The following is a 19,922-nucleotide window of genomic DNA, read 5'->3' as shown; positions in this document are numbered from 1 at the left end:
GACCCTCCGCACAGCACTGTGGGACCTGGAGTCCGTCCAAGACTACAAGAACCGACGTGCTGCGCGCGTCCTACGCCGCCGCGCACGGTGTGCGAAGGACTCAAGGAGTTTTGGTTTTTAAAGTAAAGGTACCCAAGCGACCGTGAAAGCTGCAATCTAGAAAATTAGAACATGTAGTTTTACAAGCGAGCCCCTTGGTGCTTGTTTCCAAAACTCAACCACTTCTGGACAGTAATTCACATTCTCGAAATGTTTGAATCTTAACGGCTTCTCACGAGAGGTTTATCAAATCCCCAGGAATCTCTGTAACTCCTCAATTTCCGCCTCTTCAGGTATCTGTAAGGCTCCTACTTCTCGGCGTTTAGATTATTTCCCCTTCGAGGTCTTCTCTGACCCCCTAGACTAGGTAAGGTCCCCCGCGCAGGTGTCATCGTGGCATCCTGAATTTCCCCCTTTTCATTGGCTGCGCCCAAGTATAGCTTTAGTGCAAACCCCCTTATCTCCATGAACACTCCTCACCCAGCCACCCAAAAGAAACAGAAATAGACAAATAACATATTTGTTATTCTTTGAGACAAATGGTTTAGCTCTTCTGATTTCGACTAGATTGCTGCCCCCAAACTCTTCAAATGGAGATTCGGACTCATCCTAACTAACAGTCACCCAACTTGATTGTCATTAGTTAATGTCTGTCTACTCTTCTGGACTCTAAGCTCTGGCAAGGGCAGTTTCTACCTTGCTTTGTGTTGTTCCCCACTCTATACTCGGTGGCCAGTACAGACCTTGGCATACAGTAGTCAAGCAGTATTTGTTGAATTAATGAGATGTTCTTCTCCTACAAGACAGTAAATAAAGGTGATCAAGCTTTCCTTCATCTCTTTTCTTTTCTTTACACCCTTGTGGGTTTTTTTTTTTTTAACTCTCTCCCTTTACCTATCAAATCAGGAACTAAATAGAACTACCAGGAAATTACTTTTATCCCTTCTTACTTTGAATCTTCAAATATCCTCCTAATCAGATGGAAAGACAACCTAGTCTACTGGACTCTACTCCAGGATGCCATAGTCTTCATTTATATAACGGTGTTGCTGAGCCAGGCACTGTGCAGGGCTCTGGAGAATTGCCATGTAAGAAACCCAGTTCCACGATGTAATAGTTTTGCTGAAAGGGCTGTGAGAGCATAGAGAAGAGGGCAATTCTTCCTGAGATGTTTGGGCTGGTGTCCGTGAAGAAGCAAAACATCTACTCCCCCTCTCCTGAAGGGTCCTAAACTGTTTTTAATAGTTTTAATAGGAAAATTAGTTGCAATAATATTAGTTACTACTATTGGGTGCTTACCCCAGAGCTAGGAACTGTTAAGTCCTTAATTAATGTTATTTAATAATCCTCACAACAACCCCAGGAGGTGGGAGTTACTATTTCCATTTTCCAGAAAGGCTCAGAGGTTGTATAATCTGTCCAATGACATTCAGCAAGAAAGGGGTGGAATTAAGATTCAACATTATTTCTAATTCCCAAACTATATTCCTTCCTGCATAAAATGCTGCTGATCCTAATTCCTCGTACTGAGCCGAATTCTGCTTCCCCATGTAAATGCCACTCATTTCCCCTACTTCTGGGTCTGTGGCTGCATAGTTTTCTTCGGTAAACCTAATTCCTCTTTCATATTATCTTTCTAGTGTTGAGATTTAGCTTCATGTTTCTGCATCAACAATGTGTTTTTTAAAAGTCTTTTGGAATTAAATGGGATTAGCTCTTTTCTCATCTTATAAAAATGACTTATAAGAATTTTAAGTCATTGAGACCCTCAGAGTTTTCTTTTCCTCTCTCATAATAACTCACTCATAATAATCTTGCTCAAGACAACATTTGAAGTCACATTGCCCATGCCCACAGGAAATGCATCTGTCACATGATATTTCTAAAATCACAGGAATGTGGGGAAAGGAAGAAGTATGGTGCTGCAAAAAAGAACAAGAACTTGGAATCAAGCTGAACTGAATTCAATTCTGTCTCTCCTACTTTCCTGCTGTGCAACTTTACATAGGCTGCTTAACTTCTGAGCCTCAGATTCCATAAGTCTAAAACATGAAACTATTACTTAAGACCTACCTTGCAGTATTTTGTGGGATCAACAGTAATGTATAATGGTAATGACATAGCTGGTGCTTTTAACAATGGCAGTTACTTTAGACACAGTAGAAGGCTGCTTTTGAGATGTGATTTAAGGGGTGGGGAAAGCATAGAACTTTAAAAATATTTTCTTCCACACTATCTGAGATTCTTTGTTTCATTTTACCAATTTTTAAAATTGTGGAGATATATATATGTATATGTATGTTACATATATATATATATATATGTATATATATATATATATATATATATGTATGTATATATATATATATATATATACGTAAACATAAAATTTACCATCCTAACCATTTTTAAGTATACAGTTCAGTGGTATTAAGTACATTGATAATGCTATGCAACTGTCACCACCATCTATCTCCATAACTCTTCATCTTGTAAATCTGGAGCATGCTCCCCATGTCCCTCTCCCCTCAGCCACTGGCAACTATCATTTTGCTTCCTGTCTCTATGAATTTGATGACTCTTAAGTATCTCACATAAGTGGAATCATTCAGTATTTGTCTTTTTTTGTGTCTGGCTTATATCACTGAGCATAATGTTCTTAAGATTCCTATGGAGTTATGTTGTAGCATCTGCCAAAATTTCCTTCCTTTTTAAGGCTAAAGAATATCCCATTGTATGTATGTATGGCATTTTGCTTATCTATTCACCTGTTTTTGGACACTTGGGTTGCTTCCACATTATAGTTATTGTGAATAATGCTGCTGTGAACATGAGTGTATAACTATCTCTGAGCCCCTATTTTGAGTGTTAAAAAACAAAATTCAATTAAATTTAAAGATCAAATTTGTTTTACTCAACAATTCATGAATCGGCAGCATCCCATCTAGTAAACAGAAAGGAGCTTCAAGTAGCTGTATAGAAGGGAAAGCCTTTATAGGCAGAAGGGGGAAAGGCAAAGAAAAAGTGGACTGCCTCATCTTTCTTTGGGGAAGGAGTCCATCAGGCAGAATACCTTACTAGTGCTGACCAGAAAATTCCAGACTGACTGGTGAAGATTACATTCCTGGGAATGAAATGAAACTACAATTAGGTTAGGTATTAAGTCTTGGTTTGCTTAGTGGGGCTTAGCACAAGTGACTCCATTTTTGGCCTGTTGTTTCTTTTTTAACAGAGTATATACCTAGATATGGAATTGGTGGGTCATATAGTAATCCTGTGTTTATTTTTTTAAGGAACTGCCATACTGTTTTCCACGGCAGATATACTATTTTACATTCCCTCCAACAGTGCACAAGGGCTTCAGTTTCTCTACTTCCTTACAACCCTTATTGTTTTCTGTTTTCCTGAATAGTCATCCTAAAGGGTGTGAGAGTCTTTGTTTGATTTTGACTACCACTTGAAATTCTATTGTTAAAGATTTATTCATTTGGGGTTAACAATCACTCTCTTTTAAAAGGCAAATATATACTTAAGCTATGTTTCTCTTACCTCCCCTGGGCAGTCTGATTGTCATGTAACTTTCCTGTAGTTACTGGACTCTAATTAAATGTACACTTCTCAAATCATGCACCCATAGTCCTGACTGTGACTCATTTTCTCATGTAAAGACATTCTGCCTGGAGAGGTACTAGAATTTCAGATGTGGTCAAGATTGGCCTCGTTATCAAGTGTTGGAAATTACTGTTGAAAAAATAAAGTAGAGACAGGTAATCAACTACCAGTTTGGGAAACCTATATAACATTTAAATTATTTAACAAATTTATTTTAAAATATTAAGTAGTATGTGAGATAATGATGCTAAGCCCTTATATGCCTTAGAATATAAAATCCAGGAGGTCAGGGTATTTTCCAGTTTGGCTCACTGCTTTTTTCTTCATCCTGAAACAATGCCTAGCCCACAGAGAGGGATCAATAAAGTTTGTTGAATGAATGGATGCATTCTGCAGACATACTCTATGGTTCTCCAAGTGTAGTCCACAGACTCTGTAAGGAGTCTGCAAGGTCAAAACTATCTTCATAACAATATTAAGACATTATTTGCTCTTTTTTACTGTGTTGACATTTTTCACTGATGGTGTAAGAGCAAGAGTAGGTGAAATCGCTGGTACCTTAGCATGCATCAAGGCAGCTTGGTACTAATTGTACTAGAGTATTTGTATTCTTTACTGCTACACCTATGCAATAAAAGAATCAAGATGCCACTTTCACTTAAGAAGAAGCAGTGCAAATTATTAATTTTATGAAATCTCTCTCTCCTAGAGTATAGGTCTTTATGTTCTATTGATGAAATGGGAGATGTACTTAAATCTCTTCTGCTGCTTACTGAAGTATGTGGTTCTGGATTGAGATGTGTGAGCTGAATTAGCTGCTTTTTTTTCATAGAACACCAATAACTGAAAGAATAACTGACCAAAAAACCCTATGGTTATTTAAATTTGGAAATTTGATTGAAGTGAGCCTGCCACTTCAAGGAAAAATGATCTACAGTATTTCTACCAGTGGCAAAATCTGAGCTTTCAAATCATATCTCAAAATTATGATTTTGCAAAAGGCAATATCCACCACAGTGGACTTGACAGCTTCCCAAGATTTTCCTGTTGAGATCAGTGATAATTTTAATAAATGTGATTTTTTATATTAAATAATGAAATGCATCAGAATTTGTAAGATCTGCATAACTCAGCAAACCAGTATTTTCCAAATGGTTTCAGATTCCCATTGCAACTGACTGACTTTTAATAAACTATCATTTGTTCAGTTTTGCTAGTATCAAGGAACAATATCCACAATTATCAGAGAAGGCTAAAAAGACTTCTCCTTCCAGCTATATATGTGTGCAATAGGATTTTCTTCATTTTCTAGACCAAAATAACAGCACACCAGAGAGAACGGGGAGGCAAATACGAGGATCCAGCTGTTTTCAAGCCAGGTATTCAAGAGATTTGCAAAATTCTAATACAATGCCACTGTAGTAATTTTTTTGGAAAGTGTAGTTATACTTCATAAAATATGTTAACATGTAATGGTTTAGTAATATTGTTTTGGGTGAATTAACAGTTTTTTCTCAATTTTAATCTCTAATTTGGTAAATACCCCACATAAACAAAAGCTTTTTATCATTTTGGATTCTGAGGCCAAAAGCTTTCAGAAAAGCTGCTTTGAGGTTATGTGCAATGATATCTGAAAGGGTATCTCGCCGCGACCCTCCTTACCCAGAATGACTCAGGAGACACGGGCCCACGCAAGAGGCTTTATTATCTGAAGGAGAGGGCGGCTGCCCCAGAGAGGGGTGGGGAGAGAGAGAGAGAGGAGACGGGGAAGCCCAGCCAAGCTCCAGGCAAGCCCAGGCATAATTCTCAACAGCTTATGTGCTTGGGACCATGGGGCAAATGGAGGATAAATTACTATATTCTTACAATATCCACTTTACAGATGAGGAAACTCAGACTTACAAAGATTTAGGACCAGTTTACGGCCACACGGTCTATTTAGTGTTCGGTATTCTATCCAAGTCCTCAAACTCCAGGGCTTGTATTTTGTGATCCTAACTTTTTCCTTTGTAGTATCTTTGCAAAAATTATCTTTGAGTAGGTTGTTACATGACATTTCAACGACATAAAACAAAAGTCTTCATCAAATTCAACAGATTTTTCTTTCTTACAAACTAGCTGCCGATCCTTCTTTGGGCTAGTTTCGGCTAGTGAAATTGGTGTCTGGTGCACCGTTTCAGTTCGGTTTTCGCTCTGACAATTTGCGGTTTTACTAATCTGAGGTGGCGTCCCCTCGATAACTCTGCTGGGGGAACTGCAACCCACGGAATTCCAACAGGGACGCTCCCGGGGACTGCGTGGCTCCAGGAATGTTTTCCTCCCTGACCCTCCCTCACATCCAAGACCTCCCTCAGCCGAGGGGAAGCACGGGTGACAACCGCCACATACCTCTCTTGGGGGAACCCCCTTTGGACCTTTAATGACGCTCCCTGGCCGCCGATTGGCGGGGCCTGACAACAATGGGCGGGACGCGGCTCTGCATTGTACGTCAGAACCCATTCACCTCTCCTCACTGGCGTACCGACTCTGACGCCCGCAGTGAGTCTAGCAGGATCCCTACTCCAGCCAGGGGCGTGGCGGGGCCGATCGCGCCGCCCGGGAGCGGAGATCGCCACTAAGAGCCGGGGCCTGCAGGGGCGGGGCATCCTGGGCACCGGGGATTGGTGGGTCGGGAGCCTTCTCCCGTCGTCCACCGGGGCACCGGCCACTCACCCGGAAGGAGAAGCCGACACGGGCTGCATGGTGGCGCGCCGGCGGTGTTGTGGGGAGTGCGAGCTGCTCTTAGGTGAGGGGGCGTGCGCGGGCCGAGGGCTTCAGCGTCCGCAGTGGCCTTTGGAGTGGGGATCTCGTTCGGGGCTGTCTCACTTCCTGGGGTGAAGGCGGGATTTTCGTTGGGATCCAAGGAGGGAAACTCGGCTTTTCCATTTATTTTTAAAGTGTAAAACTTCTTCCCACTCCCAAGCTTAACAGGCGTAGGAGAGGAAGGACCATGTGGCCCTTTTACTTCTAATTCATAAAGGAGGGGGAGTGGCCGGAGTAAAAGAGGGACATTTTCCCAAACGGCTGGGATTAGGGGTAATGACAAGTATTTTACAGAGACACAGGAGGCTGTTGGGCTAGATTGTGGTTGCCGTTGTGACTTAGCTTCCTAGTGCAAAGGGGTGGCAAATTACAGATGAAAAAAGGATGGAGCAGAGCTGCTTGGTTGAGAACACACAGCTTGGTCAGAAAGCGGTGCTTTCTCTACCACCTGTAGGAAGGAGAGCTTTTTGAATTGTCATCTGGCACCAAGGGCTTAAGAATGAGTAAGAAGTGATGAGAGTCTTGGTGGCTGAATATACTTTTAGTCACCTGATTTTAAAAAGTCTGTCTCGAAGTAGTTTCAGTGGGAGCGAAAATAGTGGCGCTAAAGCCTTGAATTGTTAGGACAGTGGAAAACTTTACAAGGAACCCACTTTGTAAACGGCAAACAACTGGTTTCTTCCTGGAGACAGTGGTGTTGATACAGGGGGAGAAAGTAAAGGAAACTTAAGGTCTAACTGAAAGGGACCGGGAAGTGTGAACGTTAAATGAATTGCGTAATCAGCTGAGAGGGTCGCTGACAATCTTTATTTGGGTAACACACGGATGATCCATCCCCCAGATCAGAGAGGTAGTTAAGAACTTCCTCCTTTCTCTCCACGGGAAGAACTGAGTTTCATTTCCTCCCGAGGGATGGCATCTATGGGGAGAAAGCTGGTGAACACTAGTTGCTAGAAATTATTACTTGGTGTCTAAGATTTTGTATCAGTGTTTTAAAGGAAAGTTACAATTGAAACTTTTTTAGTGCCCTTTAAACTTAGATTGAAGCACATAGCATCTTGGAGGTGGAGTCCTGGGATTTTTTTTAAAGCCAGTTTTTAGCTGTTTGTATCTAAGTGGTATTAGTCCCAAAGGAAAGGGGAGGAACTTGGCACTCGGAGGTGGTGCAGAGTCCTAGGCAAACTCTTACTGAGCTTGAGAATGATGATCATTTCTTAATGATCCTGAATTTGGCAAACCTTTCAAGGTAGCAGATGTGTGAGCATCACTGAGTATGTGGATGACTGATTTCTTTGTCATCATCTTTTCTTTTCCTTTTGTGAAAAGACTTAAGAATATTTAATTTACCAAATGCCTGAAAAGAGAAGAGAAAAGAAAAAAAATCTGAGGATGTTCATTGTCCCTAGCAAGTTGGCCTGCTCTTTTGGGTCACAGCCATTTGATGCTACATCCAAAACTTACACATCAGCTGTTAAGGAATTGAAATTTCCTGCCTCTCAGTTCAGGTCCTTCAGCACCTTTGCAATGGTGACTGCATCAGTTGAAAAATCAGATGGTCAGCAAGATACATTTAAGATGGTATTGCAGTCACAAAACTAATGGTTTGCTCTTTAGTGTAGCCCAATTTTCTTATATACCATGCAGCTTTCTCTCTGCACTCTCTGTGTGAAGATACTGGAAAGAATTGGAAAAGCTGTTTACTCTGCTAATTTTGTGGTGTAAATGAGTTCTCCTTCTTTTGAAACGTTAGTCTTGTGTTAGCAAAACATAAAATAGAAGGAAACTCATTACACACTCTTCCAATGGTAAGGCAGAACTAATAAGAGAATGTGTTTAAAATTAATTGTAGGACTGTAAAAATGAGTGGGTGTGTGAATGGGCATGGGGGGAGGAGAGGGAGAGCTTAGAGATAGTCTTCTTTTCCCAGGAGTCAGCCTGGATCATTTGTTGGCCGTACATATTGGCTGAAGTCAGTTTTCATTTCAAGGTAAATTGGAAAGGGAAATTAAACCTTATTGTTCTGCTCTTAAGAGAGGAGAAGGAGGTGGAGGCGGCAGCCAGGGTGGATGCTGTTGGAGTACTTCTAGGAGCAACAAGATTAGTGCTGTATTTTAACAGAAGGTGACATCATGGGCCCCTTTGGACTTGAGTAACCCTGTGCTGCAGCCTTCATGGTCCCCTTGCTGGAGTGGGCGATGTCGCTGCACATGTAAACTGCCACACTGGGGGAAATAAGGGATTTAGGCTTTAATGAATCTTTACAAAGGAGCGGAAAATATCCTGAGTCGACCTGTGCAGCTGTGGGGCGCTTGGGCAGAGGTACAAACCGGATGGCATGTTGAGAAAGCAAATGATTAGAAACATTGGCTTGGGTTCCGGAGAATGGATTAGATGAGGGAAGGTTGCAACTGGGCAACCCACTCAGGTGATCCCAGAGCTCTCCAGCTCTGGGATTTACTCTGGGGAGGAGACTGTGGTTAGCAAGACAAAGGGAGGTTTAGGAGCAGTGGTGTTTGTGGGGGCTTGGTTGTCTCTAAACAGCCGGGAGGGGGCGATGTTAAGCTCACAATGAAGCTATACGGGCACCAGACGCTGCTTTGCCTGCAGTCCTCAAGCAGAAAAGTTTTACAACTGAGCTGGTTTTGGCTGCCTGAGGCAAACACTGCAGAGATCCAAAACGTGCTGTGGCTGGAGATGGCCTAGTTAAGGGCTCTGGCTGTGGTCTGACAAGGGAGGCAAATCCCCTAGGGCTTTTAGCTTGGCACAGAGAGAATGTACGGGGAGTTTTTTTGCTTCCTCTTAAATTTTAAACAAGAACAAAAAATGTTGCTGGGTTTCCCCAGGGGTTTGATTAAAAATTTTCAGGGTTTTGCCCTGGTACAGAGTGATAAGAGAAATGTACTAACTATGATATTCTCATGTCCTCTGTCCCTCATCAGGTTTTTTCCTCCAATGGGCTTTTGGTGTAGGATGTTGGAGAACCAAGAGCAGGAGGTAAGCTCCAAGCTCCAGGGAACGGGTCGGTAAAAGACTGAGGGGATTTGGTAGAAGATGCCAATTGCTGGTGGTGTTCTTCTCACAGTATATATCTTGGTGGTTCTGAAAAGCTCATAGTAAAGCCTGGAGAAGGAAATTGGTAGTAAAGGCATTATTAGGAAATGAAGATCCTTTTGAACTTTTCCATTTTTTGGAATTTACTACTAGAATATAAGCGGCGAGGGCAAGGATTTTTGTCTCTTGTTCATGTTCAACCCCCAGGTGACTTAGAACTGTCTGACTCATAGTGGGTGGTCAATAAATACTTGCCAAACTGAATGAACAAGCAAACATGAATGAAAGTTCATGCTGTCTGAGTGGAAAAATCTGGCAATCTTGTGTTGTCAAAAGCTGTCCTACTGTGTGGCCGAGTTGAGGCTGAAGGAGCATTTCTTACCTCCAGGAGGTGATCACTGTGCGTGTTCAGGACCCCCGTGTGCAGAATGAGGGCTCCTGGAATTCTTACGTGGATTATAAGATATTCCTCCATGTAAGTGCATCAAACTTCTACATTGGGGTTGATACTCCAGAGCTGAGGGCTAGTGCTGAGGTGGAACCTGTTGGTGGATGTGACGGAAGCAAAGGAGGGAGGAGAGGGAAGAGCTTGGGATATTTCTGAGAGTTGCTTTCAGGCTGCCTGGTGCCACGTTGCTCTAGTTGGGGCCCCTGAGCGGGACTGTGGCCTGGTGGCTTAGATCCCCAGTGAGAGCAACAATAGTGAGTTCGTGTGAACTTGGCCTTTTCCCACTATACCTTTTTCATGTACCTCCTCCCTCAGACCAACAGCAAGGCATTTACCGCCAAAACGTCCTGTGTACGTCGCCGGTACCGTGAGTTTGTGTGGCTGAGAAAGCAGCTACAGAGAAATGCTGGTTTAGTGTAAGTTTGCTCTTGCTTCCTTCTTGGGTCTGAGATTGGCTTTTTAGGTACTTACTTGGAAATGAGAGTTTACAATGAAGAAAACTTGGCAACATGCCAGGCACTAAGCAAGTTGAGAAATGTGTTCTTAAATTATGTTTTCATGTCATTGCAAGAAATAAGTTCTATTTCTAATATTTTGACTGAATGAAGCCATACAAATATATTTTTCTTTTTTTTTATATGCTTATTAGTCTAGGGCTAAACAAATGTATTGCTACCATTTTAAATGTGCTTATCACTGGTTATCAGAAAATTTTAGCTTCTGGACTTATTCCTGCCCATTTGCATGTAAAATTGTGTTTTTTTTTTTTTTCATTTCTGTGTAGAGACCTTTTCAGAGACATAATAGACTAAGACCCTTAGGAAAAGCAGTATTGTTCGCTCCTCATCTACATCCCCCAAATAGTCCTAAACCAGGACACAATTTAGAACAATGATTCCCCCACAGGATGGTCACTGAATGCTCTGGTGATGGGTGGCCTGTTGATAACCTAGCTAGTTAGTTAACATGTGGGACTGGTGAGGCCTTTGTCACGGGTCAGGCCCTCATAAGCCAGTTGGAACGTCATCTGACCGACCTATATCCTCTAGCCCAACTTGTCGTTCTTGAAAAGTATGTGCTTATGTGCTGTGCTTTGTAAGAGGCTAGGGAGGCTTAAGAAGCTTGTGGGTAACTTGCTGCAACTCAGTTACTTTTAGGACATTCCAAGCATGTGACCTTCTGGGAGGAGTAGGTATTCTTAATTTACGTGCAAGGACCCAGCATTCTCCATTCTCCATGCTTCCTTGTCCAAGTTTCTTCCTTTTTTAAGTAATAGTTGATGGTGAGAGTGGGTCTTGTAAACCTGTAGGGTAGCAACAATTTAGTTTTGAAGTCACAGACTTGGTTCAAATACCAGCTCTGCTGCTTACTAGCTATGTGACACTAGGAAATTTACTTAATGTCTCTGATTTTATTTCCTTAGTACTAAAATGGGGACACTAATTTATTTTTCACTGGGTTTCACTGAGAGGATTCAATGAAAGAAGGTTTGTAAAACATTCAGTACAGTGCCTGCAAACATAGCATTTAGTTAGTCAGTGTTAATGTCCCCCATACCTTATTAAAAGCTATTTGCATTGATTTGTGCCTCTTTTTAGGGAATTTCTTTGATAAGGGACTGGAATGACTACCTTGGATGTTATGCTTACCTTGGGTGTTACATTTTATGACCCCCACAGTCCTGTACCTGAGCTTCCTGGGAAGTCAACCTTCTTTGGCAGCTCAGATGAGTTCATTGAGAAGCGACGACAGGGTCTGCAACACTTCCTTGAAAAGTAAGTGGGTGGACATGGTGGGCCTGCACTTGCCTCCTGTGGGTGGGGGTGGGAGGAGCTTCTAGGCAGGATGGTGCCTTGATCAGACAGGCACATTTGTGGCAGGCACCTTTCTTGCACCCTTGCCTTCAGTGCTCACTCAGGCCAGAAGCCTTTCAGAAGTAGGGACTGGGAGAGCAGAGCAGCTCCTCAGGGTGATGCTCTGTTATACTATCTGTGTTTTCCCCAGGGTCCTGCAGAGTGTGGTCCTCCTGTCAGACAGCCAGTTACACCTCTTCCTGCAAAGCCAGCTCTCGGTGCCTGAGATCGAAGCCTGTGTGGAGGGCCGAAGCCCCATGACTGTTTCTGATGCCATTCTTCGATATGCTGTGTCAAACTGCGGCTGGGTCCAGGAGGAGAGACAGGGTTCTTCTCACCTGGCCAAGGGAGACCAGCCGAAGAGGTAACTGAAGCTTTCTTTTTTGAGACACTAGGGGCTAGGATGACTGTAACCTGGGCCAGTGACATGTCCATTGAATAGAGGAATTAGTGTCCTAGCATGGGTAGCCTTTTAGAACAGGCCTTGTTCTCCTTGTGCATGGTTCTCTCATCCCACAAACCAGGGTCTGTGGTCTGTGTTAACCCATCCCTGGGTAGCAGGCTTGCTTATTGAAATCTGAGGAGAAAGAAAAGAAGGCTTTCTTACTTGTTTTGTTCTTTATTCCTCTCCCCAATCCCTTTTTAAAAATATTTTATTGAGACACAATTCACATAATGTAAAGGTCACCCTTTTAGTGTACAATTGAATAGTTTTTGGCTTATTCCTAAGGTTATGCAGTCATGAATCACCACAGTCAATTCTAGAACATTTTCATCACCCTAAAAGAAACCTTGTGCCCAATAGTGGTGATTCTCCATTTCTCCCAAGCCCTAAGCCCTGGTGACCACATAAGTACTTTCTGTGTCTATGGATTTGCCTTTTCTGGATATTTCATACAAATGGAGTCATACAAGATATGGTCTTTTGTGGCTGGCTTCTTTCAGTTAGCAAGTTTTTAAGGTCCATCCATGTTGTAGTGTGTATCAGTACTTACTGCCTTTTTATGGCCCAGTAATACTCCATCTGTATGGATATATCTTTTGTCTGTTCATTTGTGTTTATTCATTTTTGTTGATTTGGTTGTGCCCTTCTTTGCCCTTTTCCACTCTTTTCCAGTTGCTGCTTTCTTACAAGATCAGGCAGGAGGCGCTCTCCCTCACCACCTCCTGGGCAAGAAAAGGACCACTTTGAGGTGTGGGCTCCTGTTGTTGACTCTGAGGCACCTTCCTTGGAAAGCTCCCTTCTGCCACCCCCCTCCCCACCATCAAGCTGTGGTTTTACAAGACCTGATGAGGGAACCTCTCCTCAGCCTGTGAGGAGGGCTGTGGGAAGGGACCATGCTGTGCCTTTGGACCCTGGTCAATTAGAAACAGTTTTGGAAAAGTGACTTTGAACTCTGGGTTCTGTTCTCAGGTGGACAGAAGATGCAGGCAAGGAGACTTGCTCTGGTGGCCTTGGGCACAGGGCAGGTGTTGGGGATGCTGGGCAGCTTAGTGTCTTACAGTTGCCTTTGCTTGGGGTGGTTACACAAAGGGTGGTCATGACATCGCCTCAAGCTTCTTCCATAGGAATAAACACTGTGCAGATGTTTCTAAGTTAAGCTTAAGGTCCAGGGCTGTTGGTTTTGACCAGAACCCCGATTTTGCTCTCCTGGGAGCTGAGTTTCTTCAGATGTTTGCTGAGCAGCCCAGGAGTACTGCCTCAGGTAACTGGTTTTGGGGATCTGAAAGTGGCGGATTTTAAGTTGCCAAATTGAGTATTGTCCCAACAGAAATGCTTAATGTAGAAGTAGTCCCATCGGCTGTCTTTGCTGCAGCCCCTGGAGCACCTTGTTTCTGGGAGGCTGGCCTCTTGCCTACCTCCTTGCATGGAGAGGGTGGTGATTATATTTATTCTTCTACCACCTTCCTTTTCTTCCACTAATACCACTGAATGGAATGGTGCTATGACTCCTGTCTTTGGGGTTTCCTGCGTATCCCAAGACCTCAGCCTGGCTGGGACCCGAGACCCCCAAAATAGTTCCTGGCCATCCGTGAAACAGAAGTGGATGATCAGAGCTAGAGAAAAGGCAGTAGCTCAGGGGGCTTTGTTTTGGAATAGGCAGTCCTGGGCTGTCACTGTCTCTTTCTGGTTATAAAGCAGAGATGTGACTGTGTTTTCTGCAGTGTTAGTGTGGGCTCCTTTCTTTTTTGAATCCCTTTCTTGTCCCCTTAGTAACAGCTCCCTGCCCCCAGGGCTTCAGCCACCACAGTGTCCCTCTGCTGTGTTGCAGGGAGGCTGTATGTTTAGTCCAATGGGGCGCAAAGGCTTTGTTTGTGCCTGGAGAGAGGGCTCTGGGGATGGAGATGAGGAACAACACGCCTTCCTTCAGACAATGAGGCATTCCGCCCTCCTGCTGCCGTAATTCCCCTCCGCTGAGAGTCGGGGTGGTAGGAGATGAGTGCCGCAGGCATGCTGCATCGCCTGCCCTTAGGTTTGTATGTGGCGGTTCTCGCCCACGCCTCCCTCCTCTGGCCACCCCAACCTGTCTATGGGCTCTTTTACTACCAGCCTCTGCTGTGGGACTGTCATGGCATTTAGTTCAGAGTTGAGGGGCTTTGGCCTGAAATAAAATTCAAGTATTTAAGACTGTGGCTGCAATTGGTGTCTAACAAGCTGTAGCCGAGGAGGGAGTGAGGGCTGGCAGTAGTTACTTTCATAAATCATGAATTTATCAGCGTGGAAATAATGGTTCAGAACTGTGCACCGCAGCTCTCTTGCATTGTGTGTGCTGCTCAAGTTCACTCCTGGAGGAAGGGTTGTTTTCCAAAGAGCCAGCATCCGGCTCTCAGTTGCGGGCATGAACCTTGTTAGGTATAATTTACCTTATGTTGCTTCCACCCTTGCAGCCTGTCTGAGGCGCCAGGTGCTGAAAGAGAAATAAAGTTTGTCAACAGGCAGATGCAAAGCCCTGGCTGGGACTCATCCCTCTTTCCTGCCTGCCTCCCCTGGGTTTCTCCTTTATATGATGTAGCCGATCAAGACAAGGATAGAAAACCTACAGAGGCAAATCCAAAATGTCAAAAGAAGTTCATTTGAAAGGGGAAAAAACTCCATACACAACCCTCACAAAAACCGACAGATGCTAAGCTAATGGCATCCGCTCTGCCGATTGGTGGGGATGGCTCATGAATATTAATGAGTCCAATGCTCCAAATGGTGCAGCTGTGAACCCAGCTGTGCCTGAAGCTCTCTGATCTCGAAACTTCCAGACAGGAGCCGGAGGTGGTCTGTGTCAATTCCCTACTCAGCCAAAAAAACAGCAAGCTGGGTTGGCCTTCTTCTGTTCGTTCCTTTTCTTCCTGGAGTTGGTGCTCAGCAGCTAGTTCTGCCAGCAGGGTAGGCTGCTGGGACAGCAGGAGCCATTCAAAGTCACGGATGCAATTTTTCTGACTCCTGGCTTTTTTAATGATCTATTAACAGCAATGCATACAACAGCAGCTCAGTTAATCGAAGGCCAGGCACTGTCCTCCCTTATGCAGAGTTGAGTGTAGGCCATGGAAGGAGAAGTCCTAAGAAGCAGAGTGTTTCTAATAATATGGGCCTGAAGTTACCAGAAAAACAGCAAAGATGGATTTTCCTTCATCCAGGTGGTGTCGTTTGTCTCATGTTTTGCTCTGTCGCTGTGTGTTCAGGGCTAGCCGCTGTGGGGGATGACTGCCATATGAAGATGGGGAGCTCCTGGGGAAGGGGGAGGCCTACTGAGCTGTTCTGTAGAATGCAAGCATTTTTGTTAGAATTTAGGTTTGAGGTCGGTTACGTGCCTGATGTCAACTTCTGACAGTAACTTTGGGACCCAAGTCTAGTCATTTTGCTTGGGATACGTGATCCCAAGCTTACGGGTTTCATTGTTTGGTGGAGGGATGTGTATGGGTGGAGGAGGAGGTGGGTTTTCCTTGCATGAAAAGTCTTCTATGCATCCTTTTATTTGCCTTCACTGCCTAGTGAGGAGGGCAGGCAAGTATGACACTCATTTTTGGGCTGAGGAAACAGCTGAGCTGATTATGGGTCTTAAAAAATATGTTTTTAGATGACAGTAGAATATATTCACAAGAGATCCTTCCCAAGCTCTATAAGGCAAGGTTTATTTTTCCCCACAAAAAACTTTTTTAAAAAAAGCTAACCTAAACCTACCACTGCTCAAAGAAAAGAAAAAAAATATCTCCCTGCAGAGCTTTCTGGAGTTCTCTCATAAATTGGAGCTCCTTCATAGTCCTCAGTTTTCTGACTGCTGAGGTCCTAGATTCACACCACCAAGTGCTGGGCACCTTGTACTCTCTGGTAGCTTTGCTTGGAGGTGATCATGACTTCTTAAAAATCTGTTTGGACCTTATGTTAGTTCCATGTCTGTGAATCTGTTTATGTCTCAGCTCATGCTGAGTATTCTTAACACCGTAGGAGTGGGGAGGACAGTGGGCTGGGAGGATGTGAGGTAGTGCTGGAGGTAGAAACAGAAATGGACCAGCTCCCAACCTACCTCACAGAGGCGGCAGTAGCAGTCAGTTGGGCTAGAGTGGCATCTGGATGCATGTGGTAGCAGCCAGCTGACACACAGCTAAAGCCAAGCAGATAACCACTGCAGCGTGAGATAGTGATTTCCTCAGTGAAATCCGGGCACTGATTCTAAGCCATCCCTCCCAGGTATCCCTCTGCCAGCAGGGACTTGGCTCAGGAGAGGGCATGTTGTCTGGCTCAAGGTAACCTTTCTTTGAACTGGGTGAGCGTCCCCCTTCCTGATCTCGCCACTGTACCTTCTTTCCTGAGGGTGTCCCCAGCCCACTTGGGAAGCCCTGCACGCACCTCTTACTTCTCATTCACTCCCTACCCCAGCTCTTCACTCTAAAGAAATTTCAGGAATTGCTACAAAGACCAGATATGCGTTTGGCTTAGCATCAGGCACCAGCAGTCAGTCCTAGCATCTTATTAGAGAAATAACTTCTTGGAGAAAACCAGTTCCATCTTAGTAATGGCTAGATTTGAAGTTGAAAAGCTGGAACCTCAAGATAAAATAAACATACACCACTGATGCTGAAAAGGGTAATGAGTCACACTTTTGAGGAGATAGATTGCTCCTGACTCAGTGAGCAAGTAAATAATTTTCCCTCCCATTCAGGGGCAACCTGATCCTCTTCCACAAGCAAAGGAGTAAAACATGGGGAACTTATATAGTCAAAGGGGCATGAATATAAGTAGGGAAAGATAGTAAAGCTGGAGTGTGAGAATTAAGACACTACCTGAAAGTCTAAAGTTTTTTCGCCCTGGAAGGGTCGGAACATGGGATGCTTCTGTAATCTTTGGATTATGGGAAGCCACCAGCCAAAATGTTTCATCTGTGGCTATCAGGTCCCTCCTTCCCATCCTTCAGCCAAGCACTTTTTCCTTCATACCATCTGTTTCAAAGGGGCTCGTTAGTTTAGATGCTTCCATCACTGCTCTGGCCCTGTGTGTGTCTCCCTTCGCCTGGTGGCCATGTTGGTGTGGGAAGCCAGGCCTGCCACCATCCTGACCAGAGTCCTTCCAGCAGAAGGCCCAGAATAGTGAGCCCAAAGCAGTTTGTTAGAGGCAGTGCAACCTGCCTGCTATAAGCTACGAGACTTAGATATATTCTACCAATTAGGGCACATCTGTTCAAAATGCTGAAAGTCAGGCATGTCTCTTTAAGAGCCATCCCACTCCTCTCCTTGAGTGATGAGGGCTGGGAGGACGAGGGAGTCAGATGCTGATTAAACAGTCCTACTGCCCGGCTCTGTTAGAAAATTACTGTAATTATGATCTAGTCCCAGCAGAGGGATGAGTTCCAATCCTGCTAATAACCCTTCCAGGTGCCTCAGATTCAGGGTCCATGGGAGGCAGCGCTGACAGGGCTCTGGCTGGCACCACAGCCAGTGATGGCCCTCCTGTCTGTCCTGTGGAGGCAAAGACGAGACAGGCACTGGACTCCTCATCCCCTCTTGGCCTCCTGAGAAGGCAGTGAGTTTGGGTTGTGTTTTACTTTTTGGTTCTTGATTGAGCTCCTTGGAGTCCCCTCAACTAACATGAAGTACCAGGAAAATCACAGCCTCGAGATGACAATCTGTCCTTAGTCTCTCTGCTTTTGCATGGGGACTGCCATCAGCACTGCATCAGCCCCCCCAGTGCAAAGCAGAGGGAATCCAAATGGTCCCCTTTCAGCTGCCACTGTCTTTGGCCTCATGTTTCTATGATCCTCTGTTGCTCGCTGGGTAGTACACAGCGTTTCACTCTGTACTCATCTAGAATTTCAGGGCTCCCCTTTTAGATTTCTAGCACAGAAAAGGGGAACAGGGATAGCAGTCAATAGCTCTAGACATGAGACTCACTGTAATGCAGCTTCTGCATTCGGCAAGTGTGGGCTTATTCATATGAAAACATCATTTTTGTAGTGCAAATCTGCAGTAGTGCGGCAAACAGTTCTCAAAGGTGTTGTGGAGCATAGGCGCTGGCTTGCTGGTTCTTGAGGAATTAGGGTATTTATGCTCTGTCTTCCCAACCTAGCTGTAAGCTTTTTCCTGTCACTGTAATCCAGTGGCTAAAGCACAAACTTCCAGAAGGCAGGGCAGTTTCTCTGTGCTTGGCCCTACGCACACCCAAATGCCCTGAGACAGTCATTCTCAGCCAGGGGTATTTTGTTCCCAGGAGACATTTGGCAGTGTCTGGAGACATTTTTGGTTGTTGGAACCAAAATCCCGGAGATGGGGGGTGGAGTACTGTTGGCATCTTGTGGGTAGAGACCAGGGAGGCTGCTGAACATCCTACAGTGCCCCCAGTAACGGAATCAGGTGGGCCCCAAATGTCAGTAGTGCCAGAAGGAAACCCTGCACTAATGGACTGAAGTCACAAGTGCCGAGTTCTGCTCCCTTCAGCTTCCGCTGCCCTCCTGCTGAGGTGTTGAAGAAGTGATCTCACGGACCTAGGTGCTGGGCACGTTCCCAGAGGTGGGTCATGTTAATGACAGGCCTGGTGGGGTGCCTACTGTGGGAGGCATCCAGTAAATGCAGATGGTGCATGTGCCCACCTTGGTGATTGCAGGCAGAGCAATGTTGGAGTGTCTGACTGTGGGTGAAAGGGAAAGGTTAGTAGCCTGTTTTCTTTTCCAAGATCAGATGTGGGAGGATAAAAGGCAGCCAGCTGCTCAGCTTCAGGTTAAGAGCGTCTACAGTAGAACCAGATGCCCTCTTTGAGGGCCAACACTAGAAGCCTCTTGAAACTCACTCCTGTTACAGGAGGCAAGGAAGTGGCATACTATTGCCCAGTGCCACAAAATGCTTCCTCAGTGGCACTCTGCCAGGTGGAGGGTGGCAGGCTGTGATGGGGCCCCAGGAGGAAACTGAACACACACAGCTGCTGACAGCCAGCCAGCCCCACAAGCAGCGTGATGCCAGAGACACCAGGCCTCTCAGAACAGCCTGGGCACCAGGAAAAGAAAGCCTGTTGGCAGGGCTTACCTAGGCACCAGGCCTGCAGGGGAGACGACTTCATTAGAAGGGATGATGCCAAGCGTTGTACCAGAAGAGCCAGGTAATCTCTCTCTTCCCACCCACTCCCCTGGCGACTGGGAGTCATCCATTTTGCCTTATTTTTAGGGTGACCACTCATCCTGGTTTACACCTGTGGTCTTGGCATCGTTATTAATAGCTCCATTCAGTCTCCAAAGTATCCCCATTTTGGAGAATAAATTACACAGTCACCTATTGTGCCATGTAGTTTTTTAATACAATAGTTTCCTCCAATACAGTAGTTTTGGGGGGCATTATATTTGTAGAATATTTTTGTACAAAATGGGTCACATCTTAAAATTTATCATTAATTGGATCCCAAAGAGTAGTAAAAGAATGGTTGATTCCCACCAATGGGAAAAAAATGTTTTGGAACAGTTTCTGATAGGAAAATAGGGAGAGTAATTCAAATCCCTTGAAGAATCTCTGTCTATTTGCATGTTTCAAATTCCTACCCTATCTCTAAATTCTAATGGGGGAATGGGATTCTAACCGGCAGGAAGGAAGGGGGAGGAGCAAGGGGCTATGGTAATCCACAATTAGTTTGAGTCACTGGGCTGTGT

At 44.6% G+C, this 19,922-nt stretch overlaps 1 protein-coding gene across 2 annotated transcripts; it reads left to right on the top strand.

The window, feature by feature from the left end:
- Window positions 1-6,333: 6,333 nt before the first annotated feature.
- Window positions 6,334-14,753, top strand: SNX11 (sorting nexin 11). Of its 2 annotated transcripts, XM_036879689.2 has the most exons (8): window positions 6,405-6,436; window positions 8,381-8,440; window positions 9,393-9,447; window positions 9,893-9,979; window positions 10,268-10,368; window positions 11,632-11,727; window positions 11,957-12,169; window positions 12,923-14,753. In XM_036879689.2, the coding sequence occupies exons 3-8, from the start codon at window positions 9,406-9,408 to the stop codon at window positions 13,191-13,193; spliced, it is 810 nt and encodes a 269-aa protein (XP_036735584.1). In that variant the 5' UTR covers window positions 6,405-6,436; window positions 8,381-8,440; window positions 9,393-9,405; the 3' UTR covers window positions 13,194-14,753. The 2 variants fall into 2 exon arrangements, with proteins under 2 accessions (XP_036735583.1, XP_036735584.1); XM_036879688.2 differs by lacking the exon at window positions 8,381-8,440 and having other exon boundaries at window positions 6,334-6,436.
- The last annotated feature ends 5,169 nt before the right edge of the window (window positions 14,754-19,922 follow it).

Source organism: Manis pentadactyla, chromosome 4 (assembly GCF_030020395.1).
Source record: "Manis pentadactyla isolate mManPen7 chromosome 4, mManPen7.hap1, whole genome shotgun sequence".
Classification (NCBI taxonomy): domain Eukaryota; kingdom Metazoa; phylum Chordata; class Mammalia; order Pholidota; family Manidae; genus Manis; species Manis pentadactyla.
This window is presented reverse-complemented; position numbering and strand designations above follow the sequence as displayed.